Source organism: Buceros rhinoceros, unplaced genomic scaffold, assembly GCF_000710305.1.
Source record: "Buceros rhinoceros silvestris isolate BGI_N320 unplaced genomic scaffold, ASM71030v1 scaffold1041, whole genome shotgun sequence".
In the NCBI taxonomy this organism is placed as follows: domain Eukaryota; kingdom Metazoa; phylum Chordata; class Aves; order Bucerotiformes; family Bucerotidae; genus Buceros; species Buceros rhinoceros.
The window spans coordinates 394-16,119 of NW_010394580.1; the positions used below are offsets into that span (position 1 = coordinate 394).

Below are 15,726 nucleotides of genomic sequence, written 5' to 3' on the forward strand. Positions count from 1 at the left end.
GATCCGGAGCCAGCGTAACGGGACCAGCCCCCGGCGGAGGCGCCAGCCCCCGCGAGGAGCGCTCCCCTCGGGCAGCGCCTCTGCTCTTTGCAGCCGGGGGAAGCGGAACCTGCGCCAGGCAGAGGGGACCCGGTACAAAGGAGATCCCAGGCTGGAAATCCGCTCCCCCAGCCCGTGCTCCCCCCAGCCCCCACACCCGGCTCTGCTTGCACTAACTCCACAACGGGACTGAATAAGGAAAAAGAAATAATTAGAAGAAGAAAAGAAAAGCAAAACCAAACCAAACCATTTCCTTGCAGTGTTAAAACTTACACCTCCTATCCCAGGTGTTCTCTAGAGACAAGCATGTTATGGGAGAAACAAGTCAATTGGAAACACGGGAGTGTTCGAGACTCTTTTAAAACAAAAAACGGGAAGAAAAATGTGCATGAACTTTCCCTCCCACCAAAGCAAAATCCAGTTCAGAAATTTGTTACCTTTCCACGATATTAACACACAAGAAACAAGGAATTAAACAGCATGGAAAAGACCCAAACCACAGGCCGAGCTTGCTTTCACGGTGGTTTCTGCACTCTCTCGGCCGGCCAGGGCTGGCTCTGGTGCCCAGGCAGGCTCGGGGGGCCCCAGGCTAACCTGGGCAGAAACGGGCTGTCCGCCCAGAGCCGGCTCTGATCCAGGCGCGGAGACAGGCAACTCCACACTTACGACCTTTTGTCTCCGGGGTAATTTCCGAGTGGCCAGAAAAGTAGAGGAAATTTATAAACAAAAGAATAAGGAAAAATCCCCACATTTTTTCCTGCTCCAGAACATTCCAGCTAAGCTGTCTGCAAAGGGTTCAGCCCTGAATTAGTACCAGATCCAGATTCACGTTCCCAAAAGAAGAATTTCGGGGCCCAGGCGACAGGGCAAATTTCAAACGCAATTTTCCAGCTGGCCACAAAAGGCTATTTAAAAATTTAGCTTGGAAACATTAAATTATTAAAAGCCTTCTCTCCATGTGCATGTGATTTAGTGAGCGTGAGACACGAGAGAGAGAAAAGAGAGAGAGAAAGGAGTGCACACAGGAGCATGGCTCTGCATTTGACTGCAGAGTTAACGTGAGTGTAGGTGGGAGGCGCTTCCTCTGTCGATGGGATGGAAATGGGAACAGTTTGCTGGGATGTAACTTTTCTTTTTTCCTCCCAATGGTATTTTTCTTTTTTTTTTTAAAAAAAAAGCGAGAAGGACCAGCCCTGCTCTCTCATTACCAAAAGGGTTTTGCTGTGGAAAGATATTAAACCAAAGCTACACACAAAATATTACAGGTCAGAGAGATTAAAATAAAATACCAAAGCAAGCAGACAGGCTATTGCCCCGCTGGGTGGGAGAACATCGAGGGGGCATCCAGCAGAAGCCAATCCCCCTGTCATCTGTTCCCCATGCCACAGGGGTGCAGGAATCCGTCACTGCGGCAGAGATGTCTGCGCCCACAGCCAGCGTTCGAGCCCAAGGAACCAGTGACAAATTACTGCTGGCAAAGGGAAAACCAGCTGGGACTTCGGCAAGAAGTGTGAGTGCACCCTCCTGTTGCAATCTGGTGAGATCTGGGGGACAGAGAGCTCAGTGGAGGGGCTGAGAGGGTCCTCCCCTCCTCTCACACCCACACCAGTAGAACTGACACCTTCTCACTTCCAGAGAGCAGGGATTTTTTGGGAGAAAAGGGGTTTATGGCCTCTTTGCAGCCAAAGCTGTTCTCTCTCCTCTGGGCTCTGCGGGCTGATGCTGGCACATTCTCGGGCGCACTATTTTGGGTCACACTTGACTTCGCTGTGGGTGATCCAGCCTTGTACTGCTGCTCTGCAACTCTGGTGCGGTAGCTGGAGCCACCAGCAGCGGTGAAGAAGTCGGGGCGCACCAGGATCCCCCTGCAAGCTCAGCAGCGCAGGATCCAACCGACTAACCCCAGAGCCTCCCCCGTGCTCAGGGACAGCATCGAACCGAACAGCTGGGGACAGAGGAAGGCCACGGGGAGGGAGGTATTTGCCAGCGTTGTGAGCCGATGCGCTCCCTACCTCTCACGTAAAGGTTAGCAGGGGAGGAGTAGCGCACTCCGGCGCTGTTGCTGGCGACGCATTCATACTTCCCCTGGTCTGTCTCCTCGCTGCTCTCGATCTGCAGGCCACCTGCGAGGAGAGAAGAAGACCGCAGCAAAGACACCATCATCACCGCTTTGTTTTGGTTTTAAGCAGAGCAATAGCATCAGTGTTTTGCTTTTTCCTGCCCTTGGGCTGTTACACGCTGGGACTCTGCCTGGGGGTCTTGGACTATGAGCAATGGGAGCACCGAGCCCTCTGCCGACACCAGCCACTGCCTGTGCTCAGCATTAGGGCTGGACGCGTACCCAGGAGGAAGAGAACATTCAACATCCCTCTCCACTAAGTGTTCCTCTCTGTACCAAAATGATTAGCAAAGTCCCAACTTTTGTGGCTTCTGCAATGCAGACATGCTGCACCAGGACTCACAAAATCAACGTCAGCAACCCGTATCACCGTGATCCCCAGAAATCTCAGACATCTCGGCAGGCAACTGACTTCTCCTTGCGCAGCCTGAAGCAACAGCCGTAAACGTGAAAGGCTTTGTCACCCACTGCCTGGGATCCCCAGGGCATTTTTATCGTTACTGCCTTTGGTTTGTGCCTAAGTACCTGCTTCACTGGAAGGCTAGAGCAGATGCGAGTCAGTGTGAAAAGCACGTCACTGGTAGTGAATATTCCCAAAGGAGAACCCTGTAAATGCTGCACTGGAACTTCAAAATTGCCTGTGCAGCTTACACCGACCAGGCCAAAAGGATTAACATTTTTCTTAAACCTCTACAGCCTGCAAGAACATACCCGAGCCCCCACTAAACACTCTGGTAAGCAAACATGCAGAGATATGCAGCATGAAGCTACATGGAAGAAAATTGCCTCATTTACCTCAGAAGGCTTCATCCCTGCAAAACTCCCGTTAAAATACATACTAGATAAATAATTCAACAAGCTATCGAATGTTTTATGTATTAGGAGTACATGAGTATACTACAGATACGGACAGAGCTCACACACGGTAAGACTCTAAACTCCCATCTCCGGAAAAAAACCCGAAATATGAAAACCAAACAATTCCAGCTCAGCGTAGTATTACTGATAAAATCTTAACTGAGGGAAGTGCAAACGGTGTCATTGCTGATGGCAGATACAGCCTCTTCGGGACGGAAAAATTAGTGTGTTCACACGAGCAGGACACAGAGCTCATGCTCCTTGGTGTGTGCACGGGTGGAAAAGGATGCTGTGGGAGATGACGTGAGGGATGGGGGGTGATTGTGGACTCCCGGCAGCATCCACAGAGCCTGGCAGCTCCGAAAGGCAGAACACAGAGAATCAAAAAAACCAAAGAATGCCACCCAAGTCTCTAAATCAAACTGAATCCACTTGAAAAGAATCTGCAGGTATTTCAGCATAACAGGAGTTAGAACCGAACAGACTGAAGGTTCTCGGCGTGACAGCAGCTGAGCACGTTTCACACCAAGTTACAGCTGGAGCACGCTCCGCAGGTGGAAAGCTCCACTTGGGTGTAGAGCTGCTCCGGGAGTTCTCCTAGAAATTTCAGTTAATTTGGACAAATCTGTGGGTGGCTTCCACTGGTTCCAGACACGTCTCGTGCGGCTCATGAGCACTGCGTGACTGAGACTGAGGCAGCTGCAGAGCAGGAGCAGGAGCTGCAGGCAGGCAGCTTTCCAGGGGAAGGAGGACTCACCCGTTCCCTCCTGGCCACTGCAGCTCTGCTGGTGAAGGCAACGGTGGAAATGACACTGTGGAGAGGCCAGCGAGTTTTCAGCACTTGTCAGGAGCCAATAAAGATGATGTGTGAAAGAGTAAATCTCACCTACAGCACCTCCTGTTGCTTTTACCAGCAGAGAATTATAGACTTTCAAATTTGCCAATGTAGACCCAACCAAAGCAGGGCCTGCCAAGAGCTGCACACCGAACTCCCGCTGATTTTCAACAACAGCCCGAGATCTGGTGTCTTGCAGGCTCCATTAAAGAGACAGTGCAGCAGCTACTTACCAGGGGTATCTTTCCCAGAGAAACCTAAGGGTAAAAGAGCAGGGAGGAAGGGAGAAGAGGGCTCTGAAGCCAAACAAATGAGTATGCTGAGATCGTAAGTGCTGAAGATCTGCCTGAGCAAAGGAGAAGGTCCTAAGGATTTACCAAGCTCTGATAGCACTGAATGCTCAGATAAACTTCAGTCCTTCACAGTCCTGGAGAGATTAGCTCTTAAAACTCTGCCATAAATCTGAGGCAGCACAGCCCCAGAAAAACGTATTAGAGTAACGGTATCAGTATTACCAAGTGCACCCAGCAAACAAAAAAGGACATTAGAACCATATATAAAATAAAGACAGGTATAAAAAAAAGAAATATCCAGAGGTGAAGCAGGACAAGGAAACATAACAACAACAATAACAAGAATCTGTACTGAGCACAGGTCAATGAAACAGGGACTGAGTGGAGAGAAGTGTTTGGAGAGTGGGTGAGTGAGTGGTCGGGTGTCTTACCTCGGATCGGTGTACCTTCTGCAAAGGAAACAAAGAAAAGAAGTGAAAAGACTGTAAAACCCCAAACACCTGGACTGCCCGTGGGAAAAGGACCTGAGTCAAGGAAGACAGTTCCCAGTAGGAAACTTCCTGCTCTACCTCATCTTAAATTGTAGGGACAGACTGACGAGGCTTGGGGTACTCAAGGTGGGGATGCCCTTTTGAGAGCAGCCCCGTCCAGCTGGCTGTTTGCAGAGCCTCGAGGGCACTTGGCTGGCTCTGTTCTGTGGCTAAGAATGCAAAAGACATCTTCGAGCTCTCAGCTAACGTTACTGTTGTTCTGCTACCTGCAGAACATAGGATGAACCTGCATTTATCTTCACCGCTGGGGAAAAGGGGTGGCATTATGGCCATGTTAGCTCAGACAGGGAAAGGGACGTCAGGCACCTTGCAACACATGAAGAGCTGCAGCTTTGATCCCACCTTTGCTGGCAAATTCCCAGCCCCAAACTTCAGTTATTAGCACAAATGTGCACAGAATTCAATGCATGTCCTTACCAGGACCTTCAGTTACTCTTCGGCGGCTCCGCACAGAGGCTGAAGCCAGATGCTCTGCTCTGGAGACGGCCGTGCTGCCACATGGGGGACAGGGCTAGACCTCATGCAGCTGCTCTGGAAGCCTCCCTAAAGGCAGTGGCTTGGAGGGACAAGAAGAGTCTTGCTTCGCTTGCCTGCTGACTGCATCTCCCCTGGGTTATTTTTTCCCCCCAGCTGTCTTTAAGTGCCTGACCTGTCTCTGCTGCCTAGGCAGGTCTCGCAGGTGAGAGGAAGTGACGTTGTGGCTGGTGAGCCACACCTCAGCCAATGGTAAAGTCACTGTCCCCCTGTTTGACCTCCTGAGGTTGCAACCATCTTCCTTTGAAAACACGGCAGGTCCTTTTGCTCACAGTGGCATTCAAATTTGTCACATAGCGTATCAAAGAAGGGGTTTTAGTCGGTTGGTTTTTACCCCAATCCTGAGAACAGGGCAGATCCCGCAATTACAAGTCTTGCCTCTTGCTAGGGAGAAACACCAGAGCTTCTCTGCAAAGGTAACAACAGCATCATTCGGCAGCGCCTCCCGGCCAGGGCTCGTACAGCACATGCCACGATAAATATCAGCCTTACACACTCTCCTCTCCCCACTGAGGTGCAGCAGTGTTATCGCTCTGCTTTACAGATGGGGAAATTGAGGTAGAGGTGAAGCAACTTGCCCAAGGTCACAGAGGGAAGTCTGAGGCAGAGGCAAGAACAGGAGTCAAAGCCTCCTGCGTGCCAATCTTCTGCCTTAATCACCAGAACACCCCTTCCCTCCTTATCCTCCAGCCCTGCTCGTCCCTCTTGTGCTGCGGTTCAATCCACCATTTTCAGGATAGAAGGTAAAAATAGATAGATACTGATTACAGGTCACCTTTATTTTTCAAAGGAGATGAGGGGAGAGAGACGTTATAGTGTTAGGGTATTAGAGTCTAGTTATGCTCAGCTGCTAGTTAAGAGGATAGGTTATTTGCTAGAGAAGAGTTAGCATCTAGTTAGGGTTAGAACTAGCTAAGGTTAATAAAGCAGGTTGGTTAGCTATCAGGACAAAGGTTGGAGAGACAGCGCTTGAAAGAGAAAGAGGTGGGGGAGCGTGTACTTGGGCAGATCTCCACAGAGGAGACGGCAGGAAGGTTTGAAAAAGCGAGCGAGAAAGAGACTAAGCAGCAAAGGGTTGTAGTTCAATTCAGTGGAAATAAAAACAGCCTCTGATACATCCTTCTGTCTCAAACTGGAGTGAAAATCTGCCATCTGTGGCACAAATCTGGAACAAGGCTAATGGGAAGAGGGGGGAGGAGGGGAAGAGACCCCGACATCACCCACCGCTCTAAAGCTGATTTGGCCTTGGCTAAGGCTGGCAATTTCCTGCAAAGGTTCCCTCTAATTGACAGGAGAAACACGCTGGAAGTCCGAGCTATGTAAGCACAGATACAGCAGCAGCCATCCCCTTCTCGTGTCACCGCAGGTTAGTCATTCCCTGCTCCCTCTAAGCATCAGCGTTGCCCCTGGAAATGTGTTGCCAGCAGCTCTGGGAGGCAGACTGTCTTGAGACAGTGCTCTTGGAGAGCGAGACAAGCCAAGCAATGCCACCTTGGTCTTCCCAGTTGTAACTCTGGCACGTGGCACACAGAAGCGAGGAGCAAAAGGTGTTTTGCAAGATGCCCCACACCAGGGATGGTGGGGACAGAATTTGAATCAAAACAAGCTCAAGTAACTTGCAAGGAAACAGCAGCAGAGACACAGATGGTAGATTTTCACTGTTGGAGTTTCACATCTAACCAGCCTCATATTCAATACAGGGGCAGCAGGATGGTGCCAGAAGAGGACCTGAAATCCATTAATGATACTGAAGAACTCTGGCAGGTCCTGTAGGATTTGATACAGGGTTGTGGTGGTGGAGGGGAGGCTCCTGCGTGCAATAACTGGCTTTGCCTGGTGTCCTACCAGCGCCTGAGGAAATGCACGGGGCTAACAACAGTCCAGGGCAGAACAAGGGCACCAGCTTTACCTGCAAACTAAAGGAGGAAGAACTCATGCTGGATGCTGACCTTCCAAGTTAAAAGCTGGTGTTGAGATGCCACGTGCAAACTATTCCTATTGCCTTCCACAGCCTCCCAGGATCTGGAGATCTGTCTATTTAGGGCAAATTTCGAGGCTGCCTTAGCCCAGCTGGCCAGCCTAGCGTTTCGCAGCAGAGGCAAAGGCAGCTTAAAGGACTTGCATCTGGATTATAAAGGACCAACGTGGTGCCAGGCAGAATACCATGTGCAGGAGTCCCCCTCTGCCACCGAGGATGGGATCTGCTCTTCCACCACCCCTTCTGCTGGCTTCTCCCCCACCAAGCTGCCTCCGGATTCTCCAAGGCTTGAAAACAGGGAGAGGAGGACAGTCACCATTGCCATGGTAATGACAGAAAACACATCCCCACCTTCTGTCAGGCCACGTGTGAGAACATGTGTGTGCTTTGCTCCTCTCCCGAGGGCTGGAGAGAGCTTTCTATTCTAAACAAGCAGCAATCATCAAGGGTCTTCTGCAATTTAAAAACGCCGGATCCTGGCTGACAGCTGCAATTGCTCCATCTCTAATAACAAAAGGGGACTTGGCACACAGAGGAAACGTGACGTGAGCTCTGCAGACAGGCTCTGGGCTTCTCGAGGGACAGACGATCTGGAGGGGGGCCTTTTCCTTCACTCAACCCTTTCCCATAGCCAAAGACCTGTGATTTACAGCTTCAATTTGGAAATGCCACAGCCCCACTTCCCCCTTCCAAAAAAAGCCAATAACCCTGTTAGATGTGAAACTCCAAAACCTCCTGCAGGTGTGAACACAATTATCACGGTTCTGGGGTACAAGCTATTGTGTAACTGGGGAATTCCAGGATAACTGTTGCTAAGATACAAAAAAAAAGATCTATCCAATGTTAGGAGGTTTGTATTTAGCTGTTATCTCTTTATACAGATCTATTAATTAGGATGGTTATTATTCTTTTTGTAGCCTGCAATACCCCTGCAGAAATTCATTAAGAGGGCAGAACATCCCTACTGAAAGAGTTAGTAGAAGAAATGCATCGCATGCCTCTCGAGAAGCTGTTACAAAGGTATTAGTTTAAAGGACAAGGGTTACAAATCTGGACGTTAGCGGGTTTGGGGTTTTTTGGTTTGATTTTTTTTTTAATTGAACAAACTTACCAAAGGTCTCTGAATGTTAAAAAAAGTGAAAAAAAAAAAGAAAAGAATAAGTTTGTTATAGCCAGTCATTTAGAGAACAGAAGACACACACAAGACACAAAAGGTTTTCGTGTTTCTGTGATGCAAGAAGGTGGCTGCAGGCTGCCGCCCGTTATCCCCCCTGGGTGGCACGGCCGAGCAAAGGACATTGGCGCTACTTTCAGTGTCCTGAGACTGCCTGCTTCGGGGTTAGGCAGAAATATCTGTTTCTCTTCCACCCCCAAGACCACTTAAACTCTCAGACAACCTGAGTCTCTAAGGCTGAGATGTTCGTGTGTGCCTAAGGGAAGCCGGAGGTTCTTCCCAATCTCCTTTGCTGACATTTCAGCTTTTCATTCAGTCAACCCCCACAAGCACTAAAAGATTTCCAATTGCTTGGAAAGTTTATCTGGAGATGGAAAGGAGAAGAAATATTGGATAGAGAAGAGCCGACAGTTAATGACATATCACCCGTTTCTCAATTATACTGAAGACTCATAACATAAATGGGTCCCCGGGATGATGTGCCTGTAATGACCATGGTCTCAGAGGTCCATTTATATGGCCAGCGAAATACTCGGGTCTAGTATAAATGAGAACCAAATGTGGACACGGCTACCCAGTTTTGCAGAGCTCTCTGTATGACATTTCGCTTGTACCTTTTAATGAGCTCATTTGCATGTCTGCCACTAACTCATACATCGATGGGAATTCAGTTCTCCGCACCCCTCGTGATAAAGCAGCATGGCTGCTGCCCTGATGACTCCATCTGCAGGGCAGAGCCTGGCTGACTGTCCTGTCCTGCTGCTCTCTCAGCCTGTCGCAGTCTGCATCAGGGACCGCTGCACAGACAGGTCTTCAGAGACACCGCAGGCGCTGGCTTCCGTGCTGCATCTGGGAGCACGAAGCGGAGCGGTGGAGCCGTGATTTAGTACCGGGGTGACTCCTCCTCCCTGCACGCCTGTTCGCAGGGAGCTTGTCAAACAACCCTTAGTCGGGCGTAACTGTTAATCCCCAAGAAGCTGAGCTGGAGTCACGCCGATGACCTGGGCGTGAAAGACACTGAAGCTCATTAGTAGTGTCCTGAAGCACCCAAAGCCCCAACGAGTGGTAGTGCCACCCTTCCAGCAGCAAAGTTGGTTTTCTGGAAAGATAAGTGTATTAAACTAAGTTCTGACTTCAGCAGCACTCGCATCACCAGTGCTCGAAGAGGCATTGCCCTGTGCAGACCCTCAGGTTACAAACACCCACGTCAGTCTGCTCTGCCTTGGTCTTACAGCTGCTCCTTTCTGCTGACCAGAGCACTCAGACAGTGCTGACGATCCTGATGTGAATGGGTTTTGCACTTTCACAGGCCTTTGTGTCACAGAACGTGCAAGTTTTAGAAGGCCACAAGACTAGATGGAGAAGGACAACTCAGAAGTCCTGAAATCAGCCCTCCCTTTCACACAAGCAACAGGTTTCTGCCCCTAAGGACCACAGGGATGCCTCAGGGTTTCACCAGTTTACTAATTCAAAGCAGCTGTAAATGAGATTAATTCTCAGCAGGTACCTTCTGATTTATTGGAAAGGCCAAGGGTTCACTCTTGAGGCGAACCAACTCACTGCGATGAAAATGCAGCACTCAGGTGGCTTTAAGGAAACCACCAGATCAAACCCAGTTAGAGAGTATAAAGGCATTCTAGCAAGATGCTAAATGTATTAAAAATAATCTGCCTGTGCATTACTCACACTTCACATCACGGTCACAGAGCATGATAAAATTCGAGTTTACCTCTCATTATTTATGCTGAGTGATTTCTTTTTCATTTGCATTTGCCTCAGCTGTTCTGATAAAACAGGGAGGTCAATCTCATCTGTTTGTGGGACTCGACAGCCCATTCTAATTCATCGAGCAGCGTAAATGTCTGCTTGCAAGTTTGCTTCACGGAGTAAGGATGCCTTTACGCAGGTGTAGAAAAGCTACCACTGAACTGGAACTAGACTGAATCTTTTCCACTGGTGACCCACAGAACTAAAAATCTTTATACACAATCTTTGCCAAACAGGGCAAGAGACAAACCAGGCGGTTACGTTCTCTGATGTGCAGATGCAGCAGTAGCCAGAACTGATTTCCTCAGAGCCAGCAGAGCTCGGGCAGGAGGAGCTGGCTATCACTTGTACAACATCTAACACAAAGAGAGCAACCCCAGTCGCATCACTTTCTCCACTGCTTTCCCTTCGCCTACAACAATGCCATTCTTCAGCCAAGAAGCTCTTGAAAATGCTCCATCTCCCTTGGCCAGAGGAATGTTCTGAGTAGCTGAAGTGACGCGAGTGCTTGCTAAGTCCAGCCACACAGACGTGTTTTCTCAGGGCTGGGTCGAAGCAGCCAGTCCAAGCAGTGCTTGAAAAAGATTATTTGTTGGGTTCATTTTTGTCAAAAGGTAAAACTTCCGAAGTCTGTTTCATATTTGCAGCTACCAGAGAGAAATTCGGGATTTTTTTAAGGGGAGAAATGGAAGTCTTTACCAGTAGCACTCAAAAATAAATATACCTGTGCCCTCCTTGCCTGAGCACACACACACTCACAGAGCGAGCTGGCAGATTTAACAAGTATAAAAACAGCTCCTGAACCGTGAATATTAAGAGATGTCACATTGACACACACACTAAACAACAAACATAAACCAAACAAAAGAGACAGATGGACAAGCAGATGGGCAAAGACAGAAAACTGACAAGAGCCACGGAGCTGGGGTACATCTGTTCCTGGAGATCCACTCTACGGGCAGCGCCACTGTGCACCACGGGGTCACTCCAGAATGCTCACAGCGATGACTGCGGTGACGGGATGCCAGCGAGAGCCTGCAAGAGCCGCCCTCCAGCACCAGCTCAGAAAGGCTCCCCTTACACCAACAGCACCATAGTTGGACAGAGGCTGCCTGAGCTGTGCACCCTGTATCAGGCGGTCAAGGCCTAAAACGCCACGTCTGCTGGAGTGGTTTTCTTCCTTACCCAGTTCTTGCTCTAAAGAAGAAACCTCAGCTCCCATCCAGCCCCCAGCTCCCTCTGAGCTGGAAGAGCACCATTACCCAGTGAACTAGTTTATGCATCTCCTGGAAGAGAACCAGCTTCCCTGCTGGGATTCCCTTTATGTCAGCTAGGCAACAGGGAAGGCCAGGAGGATCGGTTGGGCCAACCACTCCCTGAGAGAGAACGTGAGTCCCAAACCAAGAACTAATGCCTCAACACACACCAGTGGTGCCCGTGTCCCCCTTCCACTTCAGAAACCTCTGAGCAGTCTCCTCCCACCTCTAGGTCTCAGCTCTTCCAGTCTCACACGGAGACCTTACCTGATCTCAGCTGTTTTATTCTGCCATTGCTGGCGCTGGGGTCGACAGGCAGGAAATCTTTAAACCAAGTGATCTCTGGGTCTGGGTTCCCACTGGCCGCACAGAGCATCGTGGCTGTTCGTGTCCGCTCCACCACTTTCAGCTGGGGCCCCATATCAATGTTGGGGAAGCCGGGAGGTAACTGGTCCTCTGGTGGGAGAGAACAAAGGAAGAGTGGTCAAACACGTACTGGGGACGGGGCAGCGGCTGGAGCTATTAGTGGAATCCACCGCAGAAAGCACAGGCAGACATGCTGCCCAGCGCTCTGTGCGATACAACTCACAACAAGGCTGCAGTAAACGGTCCATAGATGTTCGTGAAAACACATTATACAGCACAATTTACCAGACCGTCCACGTTGTGTGACCATTCTAACAACCCACAAGAAGATTCTACATTGAAATGTAATTCACTCAAACCCTTCGGGGCACAGGAATAGTCATTTGAACGTTTCTGCAGGTCTTGGGCTGAACCCCTCTGTCAGGTAAGTGACTCGCGCTGTCGTGTTTTTACAGCAGAAGCTGCGTACACGTATGGCGAAGATCCCCGCTCTGCGAGGACAGTCTGGACCTTTTAAAGGAGGGCTTCATCTTCCCCCTCCAAACGCCACAGCACGAAACAAACCGCACAAGAGAAATAATGAAAGCGACTACGTGAAAAGGCTTGTCAAAGACCGAGTGGAAACTCAGAGAGAAAGGAGAGGAAAATACCACCCAGCTGAACTTACCAGAGGGGACACATGTAACAACAATAAGCCAAGAGCTGTCAGACAGGGTGTGATTTTTAGATTTATTAATTCAGAGTGCGGCTGCTCTAGAAGAAGAGGGACGTGCCACCAGCACCGAGACGACAGGCTCAACTGAGCTTCCTGCTTCCTCTCCATCTTGCCTTTGCCTTCACTAATGAGGGTGAGGAGGGCACTCCTAACCGACGCTGACTAATTTGTGATAACGAATACAAAACCCAGCGCTTCCCCCATAATCTTGGTCACGACCTCCTAACTCACGTGGAAGAGAGCTGTCTTACGCCGGCTGATACAGCTTGGGAACATGCCATATCTTCCCCCGGAAAACCAGCCTTTGGGGGAGGGCGGCTTGGCAGGAGGACGCCAGCACCAGGGTGAGACTTCACAGGGATCCTCCATCATTCCAAATGAGGCGTGTGGAGGAACCACAGCCTCAGGAATACATGGCATTGAATCCATCCCAAGAGCAGGTGAGGGAACAGAAGGGAAATAGCACAGAGGATTTTAAAAAGGTGGGATTTTTTAAAAAGCAACATACATCACCATCACCCCCCACCCCCCCAAAATGGCAGCAGAGATGGACTAGAAACCCTTCCCTGGGTTGGGAAACGTCCTTGCCAACTGCAAACACATCAGGAGCTCATTTCCTACTGATGGCCCATTACGTATCAGAAGGATGGAGCCAAACTACGTATGGCTGAACCCAGAGATGGCGGAACAAGAGAGAAACCCAGTGGCCTTGCTCTGGCGGGTGCCGTTCCCTGTAAGAGCAAAGCAGGATCTCCAGATCGCTGCTCTACCTGAGCTCCAAGCACACATAATTTGGGTCAGAGCTGTTCCACACTGCTGTGCCTCACATTCAGCTTCCAAAAATCCATGAAATCATGAAGGCAGAGCTAAAGGTTTGAGTGGCGCTGACACCTGAGGCCAAGAAACTCTTGACTACCACCGTCATTAGCACACACAGCTACCGCGGAGAAGAAAACGGCTTAAACGCCTCAACTGTGTGTTTAAAAATGTGCATTGTTTCCTTCCTCTGACCATTGTTGGAGAGTTATAAAGGATCTATTGTGGCTCCCTGAAGAGTGAAATGCATTAACCACACCTCTCCTCATGTATCAAAGGAATCTGACCACAACAAAACCCTGTACCATGTCATCACTGCTGAAGTCACACACATCTCCTATGGACAAACACAAGCTGTGGAAAGGCGCCGTCATTTCCGCGCACTCTAAAGCAGGAGATTGCATTCTAAATCAGAAACATGAACACCTTTAACCAGGGACTGAACCAAACCTTGGGGTTCTCAGTTCACCAGGCTGTGCTGGGGCATTGCAGGAGTCCCCAAACCGTGTGCTCCTGCAGAACACGTGTGCTGTAAACCCCCAGCCCCCCAAGAGGGAGCTCAGGACAGAGGGGCCCTGGGAACTGCTTTGCCTTTGCACAGCTTTCAGCCAGGCTTTTAACGTCCTCCTTCCCTTCTGCTGTTTAACCAGGCGGTGGTGTGTTGTTAAGGAGCCGCGGAGCTGCTGCCGCATTGGCTGCAGATGACATCATTATTGATTACTGCTTTTATCCTGCTCCCTGGTGATGCTGCTCCACCTGGCTCAGACCCACGTCCCTTCAGTTCATGGACCAATTAATCCACAGAGAGAATAACCCTCTTGACTGGCAGGGTGTGTGCGAGCGTGTGCGTGTGTTGGGGGAGGCCTGGTACAACTATTATTACTGAGTGTTTCTAATTAAACAAAAATGTTAATCTTGCAGCACAATGTGCAGAATACCTCTGAGTTTAATTAAAACAACTGCGACTTGAGGCGTGATCAGATTGGAGGATCAGATGAGCAGAGGAAGCATCTCTGAACATCACATATTTCTCTGATTCAAGTGCTCAGATTTCCTTCCTGCCAGGAAAGTGAAGCTGCCTTCATCCCCTAACAATTGGATTCCCTGTAATAATGCAATTACAACCTCAACTCAATCCCCACAAGACATGCACACACATGCCCTGCCACCCTCCCCATCAATCCCCAAACATCGCTCCAAACCTGTTACCAGATAAATACACAGGGAATGGTTTGCATTGTGAATTCTCTTCCTGAGAGCCGCCCGGGCAACTGCAAGAACAAAAGAACCAAGACGCAAGCTGAAGATGCTTCAAGGGCACATCTGGGCAGCTGCCTGCTGTTGAAAATCATGCCAGCTTTTGCAGGCAAATGTTTTCACGTGTTGCTCTTGCCATATTAGCAGAGCACCCCAAATATTTGCTCTTAGACCTAGGTGTTTAAAGCCTCCCCGCCCCGATGAAGAGCTGGTGAACTACCTCAAGGCCACTGAGCAAAGCAGGGGGAGACAGAATAGGGGAGGAGGGCTGGAGGGAGGCAGGGAGAGAAGAGCTGAGCATTTTGGCGTTCATTTGTAATAAATTCTAGCAGAGGACATGCTCCGTGCTGGGGGACATGCCTCGATCCAACCTGGGCGCATGCGCTGACGCACACACGGTCATACAGAAAAACCGAGGGAGACGCTGGTGCTCATAGTTGCCTTGTCGCTCTGGAAGGTGGCAGCTCTGCGTTTAGATAATTAGCTGTGCTGGAAATGAGGATGATAAGGAAAGATAAAGCGGGTGTTGCTGCTGCTCTTTTTTCCCGCAGGATGTGCAGAGTTGTTTAATAATTTAGAGGAGAAGGAGGGTGTGAGCACATCCAGACGTGCTGTGTATTGAACACAGAAAGCCACGGCGAGATGCTGCTGAAGAGAAGAAGAGGGGTAATTCTCTCTTCTCTGGAGACAGGCAGCCCAGCTCACGGATGCTGGCTGGTCTCTGAGCAGCCAGCTACCCCCACTGCAGGGTGGAAGAATTGAGAACACGGAGATGAAGCAGCTTGAGTGACACTAGTTTTAATCGGAATCAGGATCAAAACCCAGTGCTCCTGAAACTTAACCCTGGTCTCTTCTTTCAGTTTATGTACCCTTACAGCTGCCTCTGCCCCAACAGGTATCCTGGCACTACGCACCTTGTGAAATGACATCGACAAGTTACTTCCACGCAGGTGATGGTAGCTGTGTCTTAGTTAACAGTTACTTCATGGCCAAAGACAATCTTAAGACATGGAGAAGTCTCAGTAACATGCTCTGTCTGTTGATTCCCTTTGTTTGGACCTGGAAGGTTTACTATGAAAATAGTAACAGCCTAACACTGTTGGTAAAAATGTGCAGGCTCAGAGACAATAAACAGTCACCAGACCCCACACAGTGCGGGTAATGCACT

General features: G+C 49.6%; 1 protein-coding gene across 1 annotated transcript in view; it reads right to left on the bottom strand.

Annotated features, from left to right (window-relative positions):
* Positions 1-2,051: 2,051 nt before the first annotated feature.
* The window catches only part of LOC104501435 (receptor-type tyrosine-protein phosphatase S-like), a gene marked incomplete at both ends in the record, with an annotated part of 19,587 nt that continues 5,912 nt past the window's right edge, over positions 2,052-15,726 (bottom strand). The window contains 2 exons of the mRNA XM_010145246.1: positions 2,052-2,162; positions 11,672-11,860. Coding sequence (XP_010143548.1) covers positions 2,052-2,162; positions 11,672-11,860 — 300 coding nt within the window. The remainder of the gene's footprint in view (positions 2,163-11,671; positions 11,861-15,726) is intronic.